At 34.9% G+C, this 22,006-nt stretch overlaps 1 protein-coding gene across 16 annotated transcripts in view; it reads right to left on the minus strand.

The window, feature by feature from the left end:
- PPFIA2 (PTPRF interacting protein alpha 2) overlaps window positions 1-22,006 on the minus strand; it is a 494,134-nt gene that overhangs the window by 47,602 nt on the left and 424,526 nt on the right. For all 16 annotated transcript variants that reach the window (XM_047740329.1, XM_047740328.1, XM_047740334.1 and 13 more), the window contains one exon: window positions 12,119-12,212. In XM_047740329.1, the coding sequence (XP_047596285.1) occupies window positions 12,119-12,212 (94 nt within the window). The remainder of the gene's footprint in view (window positions 1-12,118; window positions 12,213-22,006) is intronic.

The following is a 22,006-nucleotide window of genomic DNA, read 5'->3' on the forward strand; positions in this document are numbered from 1 at the left end:
TATGTTGTGGGAAAATACTACAAATTCATGTCAGAGAGAATATATATTTGCAGAGTTTTTTCATTTAGATAAAGTGTTTACTTTTCTTCTTTCTATATTCTTTCCTACAAGCAGTTATTTACAACAACACATAACCTCATTATTCTTTTTTCTCTTCACTCCAGATTGTCAAGGTTATGATAATAGCAAGACAGATTCTGTGAAAAATAAATGTTCTTCAGTTAAAGATCACTGTAACAGGCAAGTAACAAGTTTTAATTGACAGAGAAAAAGAACAGGTTTTAAGTTATCATTTAATGAATAAGATCAAAACCAATTATTGGCATGTTTTCCTTGGGAACATCAGCATACATCCAGACACACGGAGACATTACCAGCTAACATATGTCATAGTCCAAAATGGGTACCTGAAACTTTTCAGCTGTCTCACTTTCATCTTCTAGATCTCTTATTGAATGAATGGGCCTTTGCCTGTTTATAAACGAGTCAACTTTGAATGTTAAAACTTCACATGATCAGTAAGTCACAACATGAGCTTCCTATGTGGAATGTGATTGTCTCTCACTTCTCAAGGTTCAAGCCGGTGACTCAGAAAGATTTTAAAATCAGTGATTAACACCGGATTGGGAAGTGAATGGGCAGTAACTGATGTGGAAATGTGCAATAAAGAGAAGATTTCTCTTAATATGTGAAACTAGAGAATGTTTAAATGCTGACAGCCAAAACACAGAAGAGAGCAGGATCTGAAGGCATAAGAGCAAATGAGAAGTCAGCACAACATGACTGAGAAACTGCGAAGTGATGGGTTCGGGCAAGAAGAGAGTATCCTACTTTCCTCTAATAAATCGGGAGAGGCACTAGTGTTAGTTTTTGGGCAGCAAATAATTCAGGGTACCCTGCTGGTTTCTTTTTCTCTTCCTCTGAGGCAGACTGCGAGCTCATCTGCAGAAGATGCAGGTTTGAAGACAGTGGAGGTCTCTAACGAAAGTTGCAGAGAATAGAAACAAGATTGGTAAGAGGAAAATATTGCAATTATTGGGCACTGCTGAGTTTCTAAATGAAGCTGGCTCAACTACTTCTCCAGCAGCACAGAGGTGTTCAAACACAGACATGAAGAAAATTCACTGTGGCCATGAGTATGACATTTGGATACAACCAAATGAAAGAGGTGCAAAAAAATTAGGTATTTTTGAGTGTGTTGAAATTATGCACATGGAGTCAAAGCTAAACAGGAAGCAAGAAGAGGACAGAAAGGGGCTAGTGTGCTGGGGTAAAGATAAAATAAATGTTCAGGCACATTTCCAGTTATCTTTATAATTAAAAGGAAATGATTCAGAAGTTTTCAGTAGGGTTGATCATCACCCTACTTGGGAAAACTTTTCATTAATGTTAAATTGATTTCAAATAGCTAAAGTTTGAGATTCTTTTTTTAAAGATCTTATTTATTTGTCAGAGAGAGAGAGAGAGAAAGGCACAAGCAGGCAGAGTAGCAGGCAGAGGCGGAGAGAGAGGCAGGCTCCCTGGAGCCGATGCAGGACTCAATCCCAAGACCCTGGCATCATGACCTGAGCCAAAGGCAGCAGCTTAACCGACTTAGCCACCCAGACGTCCCTAAAGTTTGAGATTCTTGAGACTCTTTAAGAGAGGTTAAGAAGTCTTTATTCTTCTAAGAATTCTGCTGTTCATTTGTCTGGTAAATTTAACCCAGTTAGGCCCACGGTTAAAGTTTTGATTATGTAAAATCTGAAACAAAAACATTTATTTTTGTATATACATGTGCAGAAAACATACATATATTTTTTAGTGGAAATCTTTTGGTCTAGAACTATTTTTAAAATAAAACTCTAGCAATGAGATATAGATAACCACTGCCCTTCTTAGGAACATGGAAACAAGGAAGAAGACAAGCTTGCTCGATGGCTGGCTAATTTTAAAAAACTGCGGGAAGAGACGGCATCTTCAAAGACCTTATGAAAACCCTATGTAGAGCCAATAAAAGATCCTATATATGCCGGAATAAATGGGGAGAAGTCTTTCCAGATTAAGATGCCAACATTATATTTAAATGTACCTTAATTAGTGACTTTTTTTTCTTTTAAAAAAGGAGGTTAATTATCCTTGCTGTTTGATACTGATTTTATAAGTTTCATTGGAATGAACAGCCTAAGATTGATTCAAGCACAGATTTAAATTTCTTATATAGCTTATCTATAAGCAATCATTACTATTCTTTTATCAAACTTTGATATATTATATGTGGCTAAATATATAAATAAAATTAATCTTTAACACAGCTACATCTTGTGCTTTGAAACTACCTTCCCCTTCCAGTGTTAAAAAAAAAAAAAAGGTGTTCGGTTTGAATGCATTTGTTGCTTGTGTTGAAAGACGGGATAGGGTCAAATGAGAAACTAATTATTCTCTATAAAAAATATGCTACCCTTTTTAGAGTATAAAGAGAGTGAGGAGTTCTTTTTTGACTCCCTATATGAAGCATCCAAAATTATACAGGATATTCAAGGTCCAGCTGACAGACAGCCACATGGTTTTAATTGCAGCTTTACCCTGAGATCCCAAATAATTCAGAGGAAAGCTGAGCTCTGGAGGTCTGGACTCTTCTATGGCCCAGGCCCTGGAAAGCTATGTTTCCTCACAGGTGGAGGAAAAAAGCAGCTGATACCTTGAAGGCTTTTTGAAAATTGAAAGAGATAATGCATATGAGATGTGTAGAACACCACCTAGAATATGGTCACTGCCCCACGTGCTTAGCAGTTATTACATATATAATAGATAATGATTATCATTATTATACAAAGAATGAGGAGGAAAATGGAACACAATATACACACACAGGGAGAGAGGAGTAATTACAAATAAGTAATAGATATTAAATATCTTAAGACCATAACATGCAAGATGGGAAGTAGAGAGAGAGAAAGCTGGTGATATAAACAGGGACCAGACGATGCAGGGACGTATGGGCCATATAAAGGCATCTGGAATTTATCCTAAGGAAACTAAGTAATAATTGAGAGATGTAGGCAGGTTCAGAAACTCAATTTAGATAGATATCTTTAGCTGAAATGTGAAGAATGGATCATAGGAAGGCAAGAATAGAACATGGCTTTACTACGATGGTCTGAAAAAGGAAAGAAGAAAATCAATTCCTTGGAGAGATTTTGAAGAGACGGTATATGAGTAAACAGAGGTGCACAGAGGAAGAATAAGGACAAGACAGACCAAGGGAGAAGACGAAGTCCAGTTTCCTGGTTTGTTCATCTGAGTAGAAGTCACTGCTCTAATATCTGTTCTTTTCTTAGGTTTTCTTTCTTTTTTCATAATATTTTATTATGTTACATTCGTCACCATACAGTGCATCATTAATGTTTGATGTAGTGTTCCGTGATTGATCGTTTGCATGGAACACCCCATGCTCCATGCAACACGTGCCCTCCTTAGGTTTTCTTTAGAGTTCTTTCCCCATGCAGCTTCTATTCAGGCATTCAGCTATTCAGAAAATATGTTTTAGTACTCTCAGTATGCCAGGCACTATGATATTAAAAAAAAAAAAAAGTAAGATAAAAAGTGTTCTCCTGAGTTCTGTTCTCTGAATTATATGGAGAATCATAGAACTCCAGGGTGGGGACAATTTGAAGAGCATGTAAGTCAATCTTACATAAAATCTGAATCCCCCATATAATAATTCTGCCACGTACACATACTTGGCAGCTCTACATTGGACAGAATCATGAAGAAAAACTCTCTTTCCAGGTGGTTAATTCTTTCTTCTCAGATATGTGATTGCTAACAGTTCTCACTTAGATTCAGCTCAAATTTATCCGTAACAACATTTGACTTTTGGCCCAAGGTCTTATCACAAAGATATTGATCATGTTCCTTGGAATAGATGCTGGTTTGAACATATTCACTTGAAGAGTATTTCTCAGAAATTAACACAATACCCAGCTATGTGATCTGTGCAGTGCATAGAATGTGGGCCCTATCAATTGCTTATGGATACTGAAAATCATTACCTTCCTTGTCAGACGTTGCAAACTTGTCTTTATTTATGTACTTATTTTAACAGAAACTGCTATCTCAGGAGTTACAGTTAAGATCCCCCTATACATAGACACACACCATAGCCTCCTATACACAAGTAACTGGTAAGGGTAGTCATGAAATTGGATGGAGATTATATAAACATCCTTATTAAACTTTATCTTGTTTGATCTGGATCTCTATGTAAAGGTCTTCCTTAAACAAAATGATTTCTCTAAAACCTTAACTATGCCTTCCAGCTTCATTCCTGCACAAATCTGATACTCTTATTTAAATTATTTGTGAAAGAGCTGAGTCTAGCCCTCTCTGTGTTATCAGTTCTTTTGTTCAGCCCCTTCGATCACAATGGTCCCATCAGATATAAATCCATTTTGTTAGTTTCAACCCAAGCTGATGTTCAGAAGTGTCATTTACAAAGTAAATGAAATACTTTCTGAACTCAATAAATGGTGTTTCTACAGCATTTTTCCTCCTCTAACATGTCTAGCTTATTCTTAAAGGACTCCATTTACTCTTGGTCACCAGTAATCTCCTTTCTTATTGATCAAAAATAATCTAATAAATGTTATACATTATTTTAGAATCTAACAATGAGGTAACCAGTCTTTAGTTTGGAGAACAACTTTCAAATAAGAACATGAGGTGGCTTTAGGCTTGCAGCACTTTATTATTTTTATTTTTTTGAAACATCATTAAATTATCTTTATTTTGTGTATTTACTCTGTTTTAGACTTGAAATGTATTGTCTGTATCTTGTGTTTACAGCTTTTTTCTTGGAAAATGCAGATTAACGTGTAAATGAAATTGATTTTATAAAGCAAAAAAAATCGTAGCTTCGTTATTCTAAAAGAAAACAAAATTAAGCTACATAGCTGCAGACTCTTATAACATGCATCCACAATTACACAAGAGAAAACACTACAACCTATAGGTACTAGTGTAAATAAAAATATTACTTAGCTTATGCTTATATCTATAATTTCTTCCACTGTAGGTGAATGTTAGATAAAATACATGTCTCCTAGTATTTATTATTGCTCTTAGTTTTGTTTTTTGAAATTTTTCTATTATTTCAAAAGAAAAATGGTTCATTCAGCATTCCAAAGTGTGCTTATATTAGTAGAAATAAATATTTAATTTAATTTTAAAATGTTGTCATTATCTATTCCAAATACTTTTGAGCTCTTTCCCTATAATAATAATTCTCCCATTCTCCTAAATATTTTGAGTATTCAGTTGTCCTTTAGAAATGCCTTTCTAACTTGAAATCTAAAAGATATTTATATAGACATAGGTAATATACATGTATAGGTGTATGAATATATATATGTGTGTGTATGTATGTACATGTAAAAATGTATGTACACACACAAATATATACATGCATGTATATACACCCAAACACAGACACACATACACACACACACGCTACTCTTTGCCTAACATATTTTTCAGTCTAAGAAAATAAATATTAAAAAATCGGTAAGTGTAAGTGGGTATTTTGAAGAACCAGATTTTTCAGAAAATAATATTTGTCTCACAGTTTACAATAATTTGAGTTGACAAAGATAAGTTTCCATAAAGTAGGGAGAAGGAAAATGTCTTTTTTGGTGAACCAACTTCCAGTCTAATTTTTATTTAAGATGAAAATTGCTGGGGCACCTGGGTGGCTCAGTGGGTAAAGCCTCTGCCTTCGGCTCAGGTCATGATCTCAGGGTCCCGAGATCGAGCCCCATGTCTCAGCCCCATGCTGAGCAGGGAGCCTGCTTTCCCCTCTCTCTCTGCCCGCTGCTCTGCCTACTTGTGATCTCTCTCTCTCTGTCAAATAAATTAATAAAATATTTTTAAAAAGATGAAAATTGCTAGCCTTTAATGTATCAATTTAATTTTAAGCATTTATTATCAATACATGTATTTGGAAGTATTTATGTACATAGAATTGGATGACAAGGCAATGGTAGCTCTCGCTCAGTGTATGTAGAGAAGACATGCTTGCAAAGTTTCAAGTTGGAAACTGGGACGCATTTTCTCAGAGAAATATTGAGAACATTAGGTTTAGGTTCTGAAATATTCTACTTTATTCTACTTTATTAGATTGTTTTGAGTTGAGTTCCCAGAATGTTCTCCTGTGGTCGGTCATGTCTGTATTAAATGAATTTTTGACTATAACTGATGGATCCAAGTGCAAATATCAGTTCCACATGGAGCCAATTACATGCTTTCTCCCAGGAACTGAAAATTTGGAATGGGGTGAAACAGAAAATATGAGCTCTTGACAACCCTCTAGAGAAATATTTCATAATCTCTTACTGTTGAAATTTTGGAGTTGTCCTGTCTCTGTTGTTTCTGAAATCTCTGAGATTCTCTAATATCCTACCACAAATTCCCCCTTTGCTTTCTCTAACCAGATTCGATTCCTATAGCATGCTTACAGAATAGATTTTTGCAGAGGAAGCAAAGACATTTACCTTCCATATATATAACATTACTTACATGGCAAAATGTATTCAAAGCTTCTAACACACATCTTACAAATTAACCTCTGGAATATAACTCATTTTTAAGTTTAACTTGGCACACAGACATTTAATAAATACTTATTGAATGAATCAATGTTGTGGAATTTATGTAATACCTTTCATTATGAATATTTTTCAGTGATATTTATTTTACTTAGAGATATGCAAACTCTGAACCTTCCAAATGCCAAAGATTAAAAGTGCAGAATCTCAAAACACATTAAAGATTATGCACTGAGGAAGACCCTTAGGATTGCAATGGAAATAAATTAACTAAATCTACAGAGCTTCACTTTTATGTCTTTGAAGTTCTAACATAAAGATTCACTGGTAATGATTAACTATGACTGCCATGCTCCAAGGATAAAACCGCTTCTCTGGAGGATGCTGCTGATAGCTGAGTTGGAATGTTAATTTCATTTTAATGATGTTGAAAAGTTGATTTCAAATCCATATTCATTTAGCAATGATATCCACTTGGAAGAATATAGCATACTTAACATAATAATAATGCATTACATATATTATAACTAAAGATTGAGAATGATAAATTAGTATATCAATATTAATATGGGATTTTTCAATTTATGTCTCAAGATACAAAAGATCTCAGTATGCATACACATCTCAATAAAAAATTACGTAGTGTAAAAATGCAGGAGGAAAATTCTTATAAAAATTAAGATAAAAATTTCAGAATTTATATTTCTGGAGATAAGTAACCATTCACAGGGTATTCTGTCAATTTTAATATGTTCACTGCCTATCAAGGACTGTCATGAGGGTTAGACCAGTGTATCACTACTGAAACAGATAACTTCATCTTTCATCTTAAAGTCTCTAAGCTTCTTGGAATTAAAGTTGAGTCTAGAGATGAACAATTTTTAAGTCAAAACATGTAAAACAGTTCAGACTAACTAGTCTTCAGATTGCAAGTATAAAGTAGAAAAAAAAAGTAGAAAAAGAAAAGTAGAAAAAGTAGGAAAAAAAGTAGAAAAAACGTAGAAAAAGAAACAAAAAATTTGAATAGAAATACTTATGATATTTCTGAACCCCAAATATAAAGAAAAAAATCTTAAAACTTTCATTCAGAGGGAGAGAAAAGAAACCCTACACGTTATATACAAAAGAATGACAATAAAGTGATACTAGATATGACTAGAAGCAAGAAGAATAGTACCTTTAAATTTTGAGGGAAAATTACTCTGAACCAATAGTTTTACACTTTTGGCAATTATCAACTAATGTTATATGTGACATATATTTCCAGATCTCTAAAAACTCAGGGAGATTGCCATACACCCTACCATAGCTTTTCTAGTGATGGTGATATGGAAAACTGTCAACTATGTATATTCCAGGAAAATAAAGGCAAGAAATATGATGAGATATTAATACATTTAAACTGAAATGTTACACTTTGAAAATTCTTTTAGATGTTAATCACATAAAATTTCATTTCCTTCCTAGTGAGTTCATAGTCCTTGATGCTAGAGAGACACATTTACCTAATCATAATATCACAGATGCTATTTTTTGGATAGGTGGGGATTATACTTGCACACTTTGGAAGCCTGTGATGACCCAGCTCTTTCCATGTCAGGTTTTCTAATTTGGGGCTTCAGTGTTGGGAAGCCCCCATTTTTGCCATATTTGTCAGTTAAATTCTAACAGCTCAATCGGTAATAAAGTTGACATTTTGATCTCTGATTGCCTGACTCCATTGTCTATTATCAAATTCTAAATGTAGGCGAAGAACAGAGTTTCTAATTATTGGGTCCTAAAAAGACCCACAATCTCTAAGGAAAATTTGGGGAGTTAAATAACATTTAGAAATTCAGCACTGAATAATCTACATAATTGTTGAATCAATATGTTGTACATTTGAAACTAAGATAACATTGTATGTTAGTTATACTTCAAAAAATATTATGCTCAGACAAAACAACAATAAAAAGAAATTCAGATTTTGATGGGCCATGTAAGTCTTTGACCTTGCAATAGTTTCTCTCATGCCCCAGTTACCTCTTGTAGTGGTGTGGTTGGCTTTAGTTGGCCATCTTGAGCAAGTAGCTATAGATCTTAGATTAGAACAATGGGTAGAGAACTAAGAAGGATGAATAAGTTCCTAAAGATCAGGGAGACAGGTACAAAAGGGGAGAGGTGAAATTCTCAGGTCTAGGTGCTCATAATGTGAATTTTAGAAATAGAGATGCCATTTAGTATGTGTTAAGTCAGAGAAGGTGCCTGGAGTCCACTGAAATCAAACAAAGGATGATGGACAAGATCTCAGAAAGCTGTGATACTCCAGAAGGAGACCATATCAAGAGAACCATGAGAATCACAATTTTCATATGGAGAGAACATATTGAGAATAATAAATGACCCAGTGCTTAAAGACTAGGAGAGCCATATCACGAGGCTGCAGAAAAACTGTTCAAATTGTAGTGGGGAAGACCAGAAATTAATGTGAAATACCTGAAGAATCACTAGATGAGTTTCAATGTGACGCAATTATTGTAGGTATTAACTGTACACTACATAAACCTACTGGAATAATTAAGGTAATTGAAGTTTTAAAGGAAAGAACAATAAAGATAAGGCATAGTAAAAGCAAACCAGACAGAACAATAGTAGACGGACTTCAGGCCTAGCTAAGATGCTGCTCTGATGGAACAGCACCTGCATGATAATATCCATCTCGGGAAGGAAAAAGTCAACAAGATTTTCTTTAGAAGATCCACTGTTGTACCATTCTTATGTCTAATCATAGAGAAATAACTAGAAATACAAGAAAAAAAATGCCTACATCACAAAGCAAAGTAAAAGTAGAATGATAGAATGAAGTAGGGACCCAGACCCAGTAAGCTGTTCAAACCTATTTGTGCTTAATTTGTTGGATGGGAAATGTGCCTCAAATTAGACCTTTGTTTGGAACTGCCAATGTCGCAAATTTCTGAACTTTGCAAGAATTTGGAATATCTTGAATGCTGTTCTCTGAAAGTATCTCCCACATATGTTTTTTTAAAAATGTGTCATAATTAACTTCTTGAGATAAGATTTCTCTCAATTAAGTTTAAATTCGCAGATTATCAACTGTAGATACCTGATATGCTAGCAAAGTTGAAAAAAAAATTTTTTTCTTCAGCTCTGCTTATTGCCACTGAGACTGATGAAGCTCTGATATAAACTTTGGGACAGTGAACATAGGTCTACACCAAGTACTTTGTCCTGGAATCATCATTTGGCTTAGTCAGTGGATAGACCATAAAGAAACAATTGTTAGGAAGCTACAGTCATTGCAACTATGCACATAAACCTATAGTGTTCCCTATTTCGAAAGAAATTGTTCCCTTTTTGCTTTAGTTTTTTTTTCTTCAGTAAAATGTACCTGAATTTTTTCTCCATCTTGAAAGACCAATAAACATGAAACAATTGATCTTGTCTATCTTATAAAACTCATTACATGAAGACACTTCACTCTGTGGTAATCTAGAAACCAAGGTGCAGGGTCATTCGAGTCCTGATAAGGGTTAGCACTTATACACATCTCATAAATACTGGTTACACATTTATACTCCTGAGGTTCTTGTCATGGAATATTCAATAATAACATAAATACTTCTGTTCTTCCATTAATCAACTCTGTCTTGTCTTGCTGGATTCATTTTAACCCATATACCATTATCCTATAGGAAATAACTGTACTGAGAAATGTTACCCTTTATTATAACATAGAATGCTCTTAATATTCTTCTTAATATTAAAGACAAGTATTTTCTTTAACACATTTTAAAGTTATATTTGGCCAAAATATTTTGCAAAATAAAACTCAAAAGTCAAGCATAGTAAAATCTTCAAACCAAATCTAGAACTAAAATCCGTTTCTGACTAAGAGGGTAGTTGGGATTTGAGAATTCCATAAAATTAACATTAAATCAATCCAACAGTATTTAAAATTAATAATAGATAAAAATTAAATACATTAGCCTTAAAACTACCACATAATGAGAAATGTTGAACTTCATAACCATTTAAAAAAACATTAATTTGGTTCAAAAACCACCAATGAAATATATTATTTGCCTCAATATCACCCTTCTATGCAATGTGAAAACTGGTCAAGTTGCCATTATATATAAATATTTCATTATGGAAAAAGCCAAAATTACCTTTTAAGTGAAATAGACCAAGTTCATTTGCCAGTCTGTATTTTAATTAATCTTACTCCTTTAGGCGTAAAGTAATTTTAAATAAATAAAATTGGAAGTTCTTTAAACTTGAAATAAATTCTAAAGAATCTAGTTTTTCTCATTAAAAAGCCATAAAATTGAATAAAGCATTCCTTGATAATAATAAATAAAATGAAGAGAGTTTGAACAGGTTGTGATAATATTTAATTATATTTTTGAGTGATCAATAATGAAAGAAGAAATATTTACTGCTACTGAATGCAACTGAGCATTTGATTGTATTCAAGAAATAGTGCTCTCAAGGTCACTTCTTTATTTCTGTACAGTGTTTCTATTAAATTTGGATACACATATATACATATATAATTTTATTAAGTAGAAAACTAATGAAATAATTAGGCTAGTGAGCTCTTCTACAACTTGCAATTTCCTCATTATTAGTAAACATCTGTAATCTGTAAAGCAAATGAAAAGGTAAAATATGAATTCAATTGATTATCCCAAATACTATAACCATATGAGCATATCTGTTAAAATAATGGTAACTAGAGCAATGAATATCATTTCATAGGAAAGAAGGTAAACATGAAAACTACAAACACAATGTAATAAATACTTGAGAAAGAGGAGAGGAAAAGGAGTAACCACTAGATTCGGGGATAGAGAAATCATTTGGCTTTTAAAGAACATGTTTTATAGGTACTATTTCATCACTGAAAATGCTACTTTGTATTTTAAAAATATGTTATTTATAGACCCACTAGCTTTCTAACAGCTGCTGGGACTCAAAATTTGCCAATTTTGCAAGTCATTTAAATGTTCCATATTACATGTGAATGAGAAGATACACTATCAGTTTCCTGACAGATGCAAAACAATCTGCTCTGGGTCTAAAATAAGTTTATGTTCAATCAGAAAGAGAAATATTCTCCTTTTAAGTACTCCAATTTAAGAGGAGGTACTTGAATTGTAAGAGGAAACACAAAGTTGGATGGTATAGGTTCTCATTTTATTGTACCAATTCATTACTGGATTTAACATCAAATAGATTATTATATTACTTATGAGGCTACATTTAAATATTTTAAATATATACGTGTTTTGCAATAAATGCATTGGTCTCTCAGAATAAACCATTTATTTCTATTATAGGCCAAACATCTGTATACCTATTTCAAACTGCAGCCCAGCAGAACTAGGAAATTCCAGCACTGAGAAGTTTTAGGGAATACCAGGACAATAATGGCTTTGGTCTATGGTTTCCAACTACCCTCTTTTTAATTCCCCACAAATAACAGAGTCAGTAAAAGCTAGAAAAAGGAAGAAGAAAATCTCCAAACCTACTTTTTCTTCAGTCTTCTATCCTTCTCAGCTTGAGTTCCAAGTTTGCCTAGCCCCAGGGACTCCTGAGCTGCAGCCTCTGTCTCCATAAAGCCTCCTGTGAAGAAGTAACTATTCATATTAGGGTTGGATACATTATGTCAGTTCTGAAAATAAATTTTTAAAAGTGAGTTGGTCAACATTTCAGTATTACATATTCTTTTTTCTTTCCTAGATTCTCTTTATATTTCCAACCCAACATGCATAAAATGGCATGGGTGCATAAATGAACATACACTGAGAGAACGAAAAGAAAAGGTACCCTATTAGCCTCCTATTCAACTGCGTCTAGTAGCAACATGATACATAATAAACGCATTGACAAATACAGTCTGCCAGTTTCCAGGTCCATTTTTCCTCTTACGAAAAACAAGAGCAAATATGGGTGTAATGAGTGAGGTTTTTTTTCAACATTTGAAAAATATGACACATTTTATGTATAATGGGATAAATGATAGCCCAAGGAACCCATTCAGGAGCATGTCTTTAATTCCAAGTCAAGGAAATGAAGAGGCATTTGCTGACTTCTAAAGATTTTTTCTATCCTGCTTTTGGAATCCTCTTTTCCTCACCTGGCTGACTCCTAAATCCTTCCGTATAAGCCTTACTTCCAGAACTTCTTATGTTCTGGCAGGTTTTCTTTTGTTTTGTAAATTTTATAATTATACCTGGAAAAAAATCATGTCTTTAGAAGATCTTAGTAAGAACTGCTTTTACCCAGCATGCCATAGATTATTTAGTGTGGTGTCATTTTTATTAGTGCTGGAAAATATGCAATATACATTACATTGCAAGGAAAAGAGGGAAGGAAAAAAAAGTATGCTGGGCATGAAACACAGAATTACACATTTTACAATGCACTTATTTCATTCAGGACCCATAAACATAATTAATTCATAAATTCTAGTTAAAATTGAAAAATGAGAACTTAATCCTGAGCTCTATTTTCTCTTATATTTACTATATGCAAAAAACATGAAGCCAAGGTAAATGAAAAATGTTCACTATTTTTAAGTGGGTTAAGGTATACATATTTTTTAAGTGTAAGGGATTAAAAACTCCAGTTAAGCTCAAGATTAGGTAGAAAGACTCAAGCTAATACTAACCCTTACAAAGACTACACAGACACACAAATGTCACCAATATATCAATAAATACAATTATTAAGGTTAATTTTTACCATTCTGTCACTGTAATTTCCCAGCTTCACTTCTGCAGGGTTTGACCAGGTTATGGTTTTTCTAGTGAAATGAAATATCTTATTAAAGCACCAGTGACAAACTTTGTTGTCACTGTTTTTCATAATTTATTTTAGCAAACAATCTATAATACTTGATGCTATATATTCTGGAGCATTGGTGTAAATGTTAATCTCATAGCCTAGTAACTGTTACTGAACTGTCAAATTATAACAAAGTTCTCTTTAATTGAAAACACACTGACTGTTGTCTAGATCTAGTCAATAATTTTGAATCTGGGTACCAAAGTTTATTTTATTCAGTTATGCACATGTGCAATTAATACCTAAATAACTTATTATGAAAGAATGTCATTGTTGGTACCATTAGGAAAATCATCCACTGGCTGACTGAAGGACTCTTGGGGGTCATTTTTAAATGTGAGATTTTCCACTTATGCACAGTGAGTGGGTATTTTCATTTTATTTCTCTCATCAGTGTACTTGCCTTACTATATATCCATAAATTATTATTCACAGTCTGCAAGTAACAATAAAATTGTTCTCTTGAAATGGAAATGGAAATGGAAATGAATGATTCACTTAAAAGTTAAAAAATTCTTGATCAGTCCAGATGGGAACATAGAGATTGATGAGGTAGACCCATTAGGTTAGACAAGACATTTCGACCACCAAGTGGCTGTATGAATCAGGCTTTCTATTTTTTCTGAGCAAAGAAGAACATCTAAATTATTTTTTTCAAGACCCCAACACTTTAATTAGCAAAAATAACATTTTTAAACATATGATAGCTCTGGGAGGGAAAAAAAGACAGCTCTGGAAGAATATTGTGAGTCAAATCTAGACCCAGAAAAAAAAGATAATAGAATTTGTTTCTCGTAAATAAAACCATAAAAATAAAAAGCATGAGGAGCTTAGAAATACTATGAATACTTCAAAATCTAATATCCTTTGAATACAGCAAGTAATAGAGAATTACAGATATCTCCTGTTTCAAAATAACATTTATGGCCATAGTAGATAAAATTATTTTTAAGGATCATATGTAGGACAGTACCCTTAAGCAGGAGCAAACATATAATCAGGTGCATTTTTTAACCCAATTAAAATATTTCTGGATAAGAACCTTCTTTCATAGAACTGATCCAGCCAAGTTCAGGTTCCAGCTATTGGTAAAGATAATCTCAGCCAAACCAGCTGATGAACTCTTACTCAGTGGATGATCATCTGACTCTGGAGATAGTCTGTCTTATCCTTATCTAGGTAGTAGTGGGTTCATATGGCTGTATGGACTTTAGGAATATCTGCCCATTTATCTATACCAAAATTTTATTCACTAGTCATACGGAAGCACTTGAAATGTGGCTGGTCCAAATTAATTGTTGGAAGTATAAAATATACATAGGCTTTGGAAAATGTAATGCAAAAAAAAAAAAGAGAGAATATAAGCTATCTAATAATTTTATGTTGATTACATGTTGAAATATTCTGATATATTTACTTAAATAATTATTGAAATTTATCTCACTGGCCTTTTTTACTTTTCTTAATATAACTTGTAGAAAATTAAAAAATTATACATGTGACTCACATCTGTGGCTTGAATTGTATTTCTGCTGGACAGCTCTCTCTAAACGGTTCTGTTCTAAACTGGAGACAGTACTGATCTCCAGAAGGAAATTGGTACTTGCGTATGTTGATGGGGGGAGGGAGGCACATTTTCCAATGTCGCAGTAACTGCAAAGGGAAACTGACACATATCAGTTAGGGAACTAGGATTCTAAATTCTTTAATGAGTAGAAAATCCTTTAGCTTGTCCTTAAAATGTCAAGAGTGATCCTGATATGAAACTCTAGCCTGCGGAAGCTAGGGGTTACTCACTCTCTGGGAGGTTCATTAGGAATGTGAAGAGAGCATCATTAACTCTCTACCTTCTCGTGGCACGAGGTGCTCAGGCATTGAAGGCTTGAGTTTCATGACTCATTTGATTCCTCAGATAATAAATTGCTTATCACTTTGTCAGTGGTCACCTAGTAGTTGTGCATGCAAATACCCAAGTCCAAATCCCCGCCTTCAGTTAAGTTCTCTGGGGTATCACTAAGCATACTTACTTTGGTGAGGTCTTTGAGGAGCTGGAATTGTTGGACACAGGACCACTCCTAGGATGTGAGGGTCCCACTCAAGTATTTTTTTTCCAGCTTGTTTTATATATAAACTTTTAGTTACCCCAAATCAGCAGGACAACACCCTAGTGGTCCAACATCATACAATAGTGTTCTAGACAGCAGGAGTGAGTGACTCACTTGTCAGATCACCCTCCTGCAAGCAGAATTGGGCCACTGGCCCGGAACCACCTCATGGGTGTAAGTCTCTGGGCTCCCTGGGATATCTGGCTGAACCCAAACATGGGAAAGAGAGTCAAGGTACATTCTGAAGGGGAGAAACAGGGACTCAGATCCACATTGTTTGCTTGGATCAGGCACCATGCCCAGATGGCACTACCTCCCTGGTTTCTCCCAGGGTCCGAAAGGTTAAAAAAAATTTTTTTTTCAGTGCTTCCAGTGATTAGACTCACAGGTCCAAATCTTGGCTTCTTGACTAAGAGTGTCCTGTCCAGATAGCACAGCCAGCCCCAGACTCTCCCAGTTACAGAGAGATAACAGAAAATTCCAAGAAGGGTACTGCAAAGTGTGAGGCTTTGTATGACCCTGGCCAAGGAATTCAGTAAAGGACCCTCACTCATAGACTTAGATCTATGAATGGTACTGGTTGCAGCTATCTGTTCATCTGAACTATGAGGGCAAATATCTCTATTTTGGTTGGTCCTTAGATTCCTTTCAACTTAATTTATTTCAGGTTGGCCCTTGAAGTACAAGACTATAGGAATTTCAAGCCAAAACCCGCATTGCAAGGTCTGTACCTCTCCATTTGTCCAACAGACGTCCCTGTCCTTGTATTTAAAAAGGGAGGTTTTTTTTTTTTTAAAGATTTTATTTATTTATTTGACAGAGAGAAATCACAAGTAAGCAGAGAGGCAGGCAGAGAGAGAGGAGGAAGCAGGCTCCCTGCTGAGCAGAAAGCCCGATGTGGGGCTCGAACCCAGGACCTGGGATCATGACCTGAGCCGAAGGCAGCGGCTTAACCCACTGAGCCACCCAGGCGCCCTAAAAAGGGAGTTTTAATTCCAGAGAGAAGAAGACTGCCCACTGGTGGCTTCATCTTTTCTTTCATCTGACCTTTCTTTAGTATTAACTTATAGCATTCACTTGGATTTAAATACACTTTGAATTTATAAATGGTTACTTAATTGCTCTCTGTTAGTCTGTTAGCTCTCTGAAAAATGCACCTAGACATAGGGCTTGGCTCATAAAGTGTAATAAATACACTCACAATGAAAGCTAAATAGTGCATTCTTCAAAGAAAGGCCCTTTCACCATGCAGAGCATGAGTCATTTGTAATTGGTACTTTGTGGAATTTCTATTGTATCTGTTGGCTCCAGAGCATCTAGGAAAATCTAAATTTTGGGGTAAAGGCCAGCACAAGCCACCCAAATTTCATGTGTAGAAAGGTGCTTGCTGAATAACTCTGGTGCAATATTGATGCTGTTTTTGTCATTATGAAGGTATTTTCTACATTATGCTAATTATAGTATGTCAGTGAGTTCAGGCAACTATAATACAATCTGGCAGATGACCATAAAGGAAAGAGAACTGCAATTTAGGAGTCAAAAAAATCTCTTAAAAATGTATTTCTTTTCACTTAAGGAAATTCTCAAAAGAAGTATCTATCTATCTATCTATCTATCTAGTATTTATTTTTACTCAGTTATATATGTAATTTATACACCCAAAATTGGGGACACTGCCTGTTCCAATTTAATATATTTTTCTGTTTTTTTTTTTCTTTCCCACAGCTTTGTCACATTTGGTTCTATTGGATCAATTCTCCATTTTTGAAAATCTCTTCGTTTGATTTCTTTTCACCTCTCTTACAATGTCTGTCAATGGCCTCTTTTCTTTATCCTTATCATTCACAACATCAGCTAGGATGGTCATGTGCGTTCTGTTCTTTTTTTCTTTGTAGTCATTATAATTGGGGTTCTCTGAAGACCTGAGAGAGTTAGGTGTTTCCCAGGTAGTAAACCAAAGAATGTATTAAGATCATATGGAGAGATATTTTTGAGAATAGTTTTCAGGAACAACTCTATTTTTTTTTTTTCATTTGTGTTTTCTGTCCATATCAGTAATCCATAAATCAGATACCTGTGTTATTGAAATACTTATGTCAAGTGACTGGGGATGTATTGACCAAAGACAGAGGAGTCCTAGTTATGCCACCAGAGATCTTGATCCAAGGTGGCATCACTCCACTCGTTAGCACTATAATAGGGGGATTATTCAACCAGTTATAAAACCCACTGAATTTTTCCATCACTGAGACCCCATTTTGACATCTTGTCCACAGGGATGCCATGAGTCACAGCTTACCCACTGCCTTTTCTATTCTGTAACTGAGTAACTTTGTCAGAAAAACAAACTCGTGTCATCTGACATGGTTATTTTTAACACAGTTTAATTTGCTTTCCTTCAAAATAGGTTAGTGCCTTCGGATAGAATTAAAAGGCAAGCCAGTCAGGATTCCAATAACCAATGTATAATCTTAGATTATGGGGTTCAATATCCCCGTCCCTAGCTAACTGGGCAGGATAGACAACGTAGCAGGTAAAATTTTCCTGAGTCAGGAATGTACTGAAGATTTTATTTAAAATAAAAGGCCTTTTGTGCTTATGGACTCTACTTTAATAAGCTGGAAGTTCCTTGATGCCAACAGTTATGCTTTCACCATTTTACTGAAGTCCATGGTTGGCACTCTACACGTAAGCGTGGCTCCACATGGGCTTATTCACTCCAAAGTAGGAAGACAGAAATGACTTTGGATTATATCTGTGTTCTTTTTCTTTTTTCCCCTCAAAATCTCAACCCTATTGGGTTTCAATTCCCTCTTGTTAATGCTTCTTTTCTGGGTCAAATCTTTCTCCTTAAGCAAGCAAAAGCAAAAACGAATTTTTAAATAGTTCCACTTATTTGTATACGTTGTTCACATACAGTGAACCCTACTTTTATTCATTTTCTTTAAATTTTAAAATTACTAAACAAAAATAATAATGGGACTTTGTAAGTCCCCTTCTAGTCTGGACAGTTTTTCCAATCATCAGTTTATTTGGGGCTAGTGGCCTTTTTGACATTGTTCTTACATGTTCGCTTTTATCTATCATTCATTATACATACAACTTTGGTACCAAAATCTTTCAAATTATGTTTTTAAAAGGAAGAGGTCTCCTGTTTCAGATATACTGCTTCTTCCTTAAGTCCACATCATAATAAATACAATCGTGAGTGTGTTACTATCCTCTTAAATTGTTGAGATAACAGTCATCCTTCATTGTCTTAACCAATCTTCTATGTTGGTTGAGACTAAAGTTGTTTCTAGAATTTTAGTAGTAGTTTGTGTGGAAGTCAGGCTGTGGTAGGTTATAAAGTGACTGACAGATGAGAATGTGAAAATAGTAATTGTGGACAACTCATTTAAGCTTAGATATTAGAGGCAGGAGAAAGATAAGTCAACAGCTAAGGAAGATGGCAGGATCAAGTGATGACTTTAAATATAGATTAGACATAACATGTTTAAGTACTAATGGAAATATCAGCGATGCATCATCTGGATGCATAAATCAGGAAAAAAGAGCTGTGGTCATTGGGCTGCTAAGTCTTGACAGATGACGATCTGTTGTAGGAAGTCAGCAGAAGTTCTTATTGGTCTTGTGGACTCTATGCCCCTCAACAAGATTATCAAAACTGTTTTTGCATCTTTTCATCTTGGGATTTGGAATATGGGAAGAGAGTAAGTAAAAATAAAAGGAGAAAGAGAAACTAAAACCAGATCCCACATCTGCTAGAAGGAATACTTCCTCTGTTAGGATACCCTCCCCAAATTCAAATGGTACCTTCAGGGTACCAAATGGTACCTTCAGGATACCTTGGCTCATATATGTTTTACCTTTCCAGCATAGTACTTAAAAATTAAATATGAAAAAAAGGGGGGGGCGCCTGGGTGGCTCAGTGGGTTAAAGCTTCTGCCTTCAGCTCAGGTCATGATCCCAGGGTCCTGGGATCGAGCCCCACATGGGGCTCTCTGCTCAGTGGGAAGCCTGCTTCCTCCTCTCTCTCTGCCTGCCTCTCTGCCTACTTGTGATCTCTGTCAAATAAATAAATAAATAAATCTTTAAAAAAATTAAATATGAATGCTTTAAATGGAAGAATAAATGCTCATTCACTCATTTTCACCTGTATTACTTCCTGTTATTTTAAACCCTGCCTATCATCTGATACACTGAGCAGAGATTTTCATTTGCAAATCCTGCTCCTACATTATAGGCATTACTACTATAAATAGAACTGTTAAGCCATCTGACAAAGAGCAGAATGAATTTTCTAAAAGGTACCTGAAAACTTGAAATCTTCCATTATTACCAAGCTTTTTTCCATGCTACTTCTGTGATTTGAGTGAATAATCGTGGTATTCAAGGAAAACATGCTTTAAGGATTTCTGGAATAGGGCAAGTGGGTGGCTCAGCTGGTTAAGCATATAACTCTTCATTTTGGCTGAGGTCATGATCTCAGGGTTGCGAGATTGAGCCCCACCACACCCATTGTGGAGCCTGCTTAAGACTTTCTCTCTTTCTCTACCTCTCCCCTTCTCGTTTCTCTCTCTCTCTCAAATAAAATAAATAAATAGACTTCTAGAATAGAACAATTTTGTTTAGTTTCTGTTAACTTTATTCAAATACTTTTTGATGTGTTCTTTCCTTTGCACTTTGGGGTCTCCATGTTTATACTGTCTCTGTTAGCAACACATTTGAAAAAAAAATGACTACTTGCATATTCAGTTTGATTTACCAGGGTTAGGGGTTATTAATGCAGTCACACTGACTGATTCATCATATCTGAAGTTTGTCTTATAACCCTAGCTTTTCAGATTGTTATACACTGCAAACAACACTCCCTTTACCAATATTCTCCTCTTTGAATTACTAATAATTTCTCCTTTGTTCCTCATCATTCTTGATGGAACCAAGTGAACGTGTTCATAGTTTTGTTTAGATAGTTTTTGTCGTCCGTACCATATTTCATTTAGAGGCCTCCAGTATAGCTACCCTGAGATTATTTTTCTTTCTTTGAGCTTATGATCTAAATCTTTTTTTTTTTTTAAAGATTTTATTTATTTATTTGACAGAGAGAGATCACAAGCAGGCAGAGAGGCAGGCAGAGAGAGAGGAGGAAGCAGGCTCCCTGCTGAGCAGAGAGCCCGATGCGGGGCTCGATCCCAGGACCCTGAGATCATGACCTGAGCCGAAGGCAGCAGCTTAACCCACTGAGCCACCCAGGCGCCCATGATCTAAATCTTTAACTAAGAGTTCAAAATCTTAGGACGTGGTCCAAAACTTCAAATTTGGTTCTTTGACACCATCATCCCCCTACCATATTACTTTCCATGCCATCTTTCTTTTTCTATTTCTATTTGCATTGGTAGAAGGAAGAACATTGCCAGTGCCTGTGTTTGAATTTGCCATATCAAGATATTATTAAAATCATAACTACCAGGGGTGCTTTCTTAGTTTCTTCTGATGCATAAGTCAGCACTACCAGGTGGTAGTCCCTGGGTTTGAAAAGTTTTCACAGTTTTCCCCTTACAATCTGGATACACCTTCCAAGACAAAAGTAGACCTGAGTTCATATCCTTCAACCGAAGTACCAGTGGTACCATATACCATATTCTTTTGGTAAATATATGGTTTTTTAAAATGTAATTGTGTCTGCATTTTCTTGTCATTTACTCCAGTCTTATTTCCAATAAAGACTTTTTATTCTTGGTCTCTCCAGGAGCTTTGATTCACTGTCAGTGCAGCTTCCATATAGTTCCAGAGGTACACATATCTGTACTGTTGTCCTCATCAGCATTGCAGTCCTTAACCTGCTGCTGACTCTGGCCTTATTTATAGTGTATCTCTGTTGTTCTTCAGTGTAAAACAAAATTGCTCAGAGTTCAGAATTCTTCCTGGGGTGATGCTATGATCCCTAAAAACTATCGTTAATTTCCAACTTGGATGGAGTTGATGAAAATAATTATTACTAATTCCCTTTTCATCTGGTCTGACATAGAGGCACACAGTCACTTAAATGGGTAAGAAGGGCTGGGTTTCTAGAAGAATCTATATCCTACCAGACATTAAATTATATCCTGGATACCTTGATTTTGATAGAATATTGGCAAAATTTCCGATTCAGTTACTCCTCATCAAAGTTAAATACAAAATAAAAATAGAAAAAAGAGTCTATGAGAGAAAGGCAATTAAATATATGTTAAAAGGGAAAGGTAAATTATAGGTCCTAAAATGATATATATGTTGAAATAGGTATAAATAAAATGATTACTAGGTTAGCAAAATAAATATCTTAAAATAATTATCAACATTATTGTGAATTACACTGTAATATATTGGAAATGGCAAATAATTTGGTGAGATTATAAAGAGTTGTCAAATAAAAAATGAAAACAATGCCTCAGCATGTATATTTTATATTTTACAAAGAAT

Source organism: Lutra lutra, chromosome 8 (genome assembly GCF_902655055.1).
Source record: "Lutra lutra chromosome 8, mLutLut1.2, whole genome shotgun sequence".
Classification (NCBI taxonomy): Eukaryota; Metazoa; Chordata; class Mammalia; order Carnivora; family Mustelidae; genus Lutra; species Lutra lutra.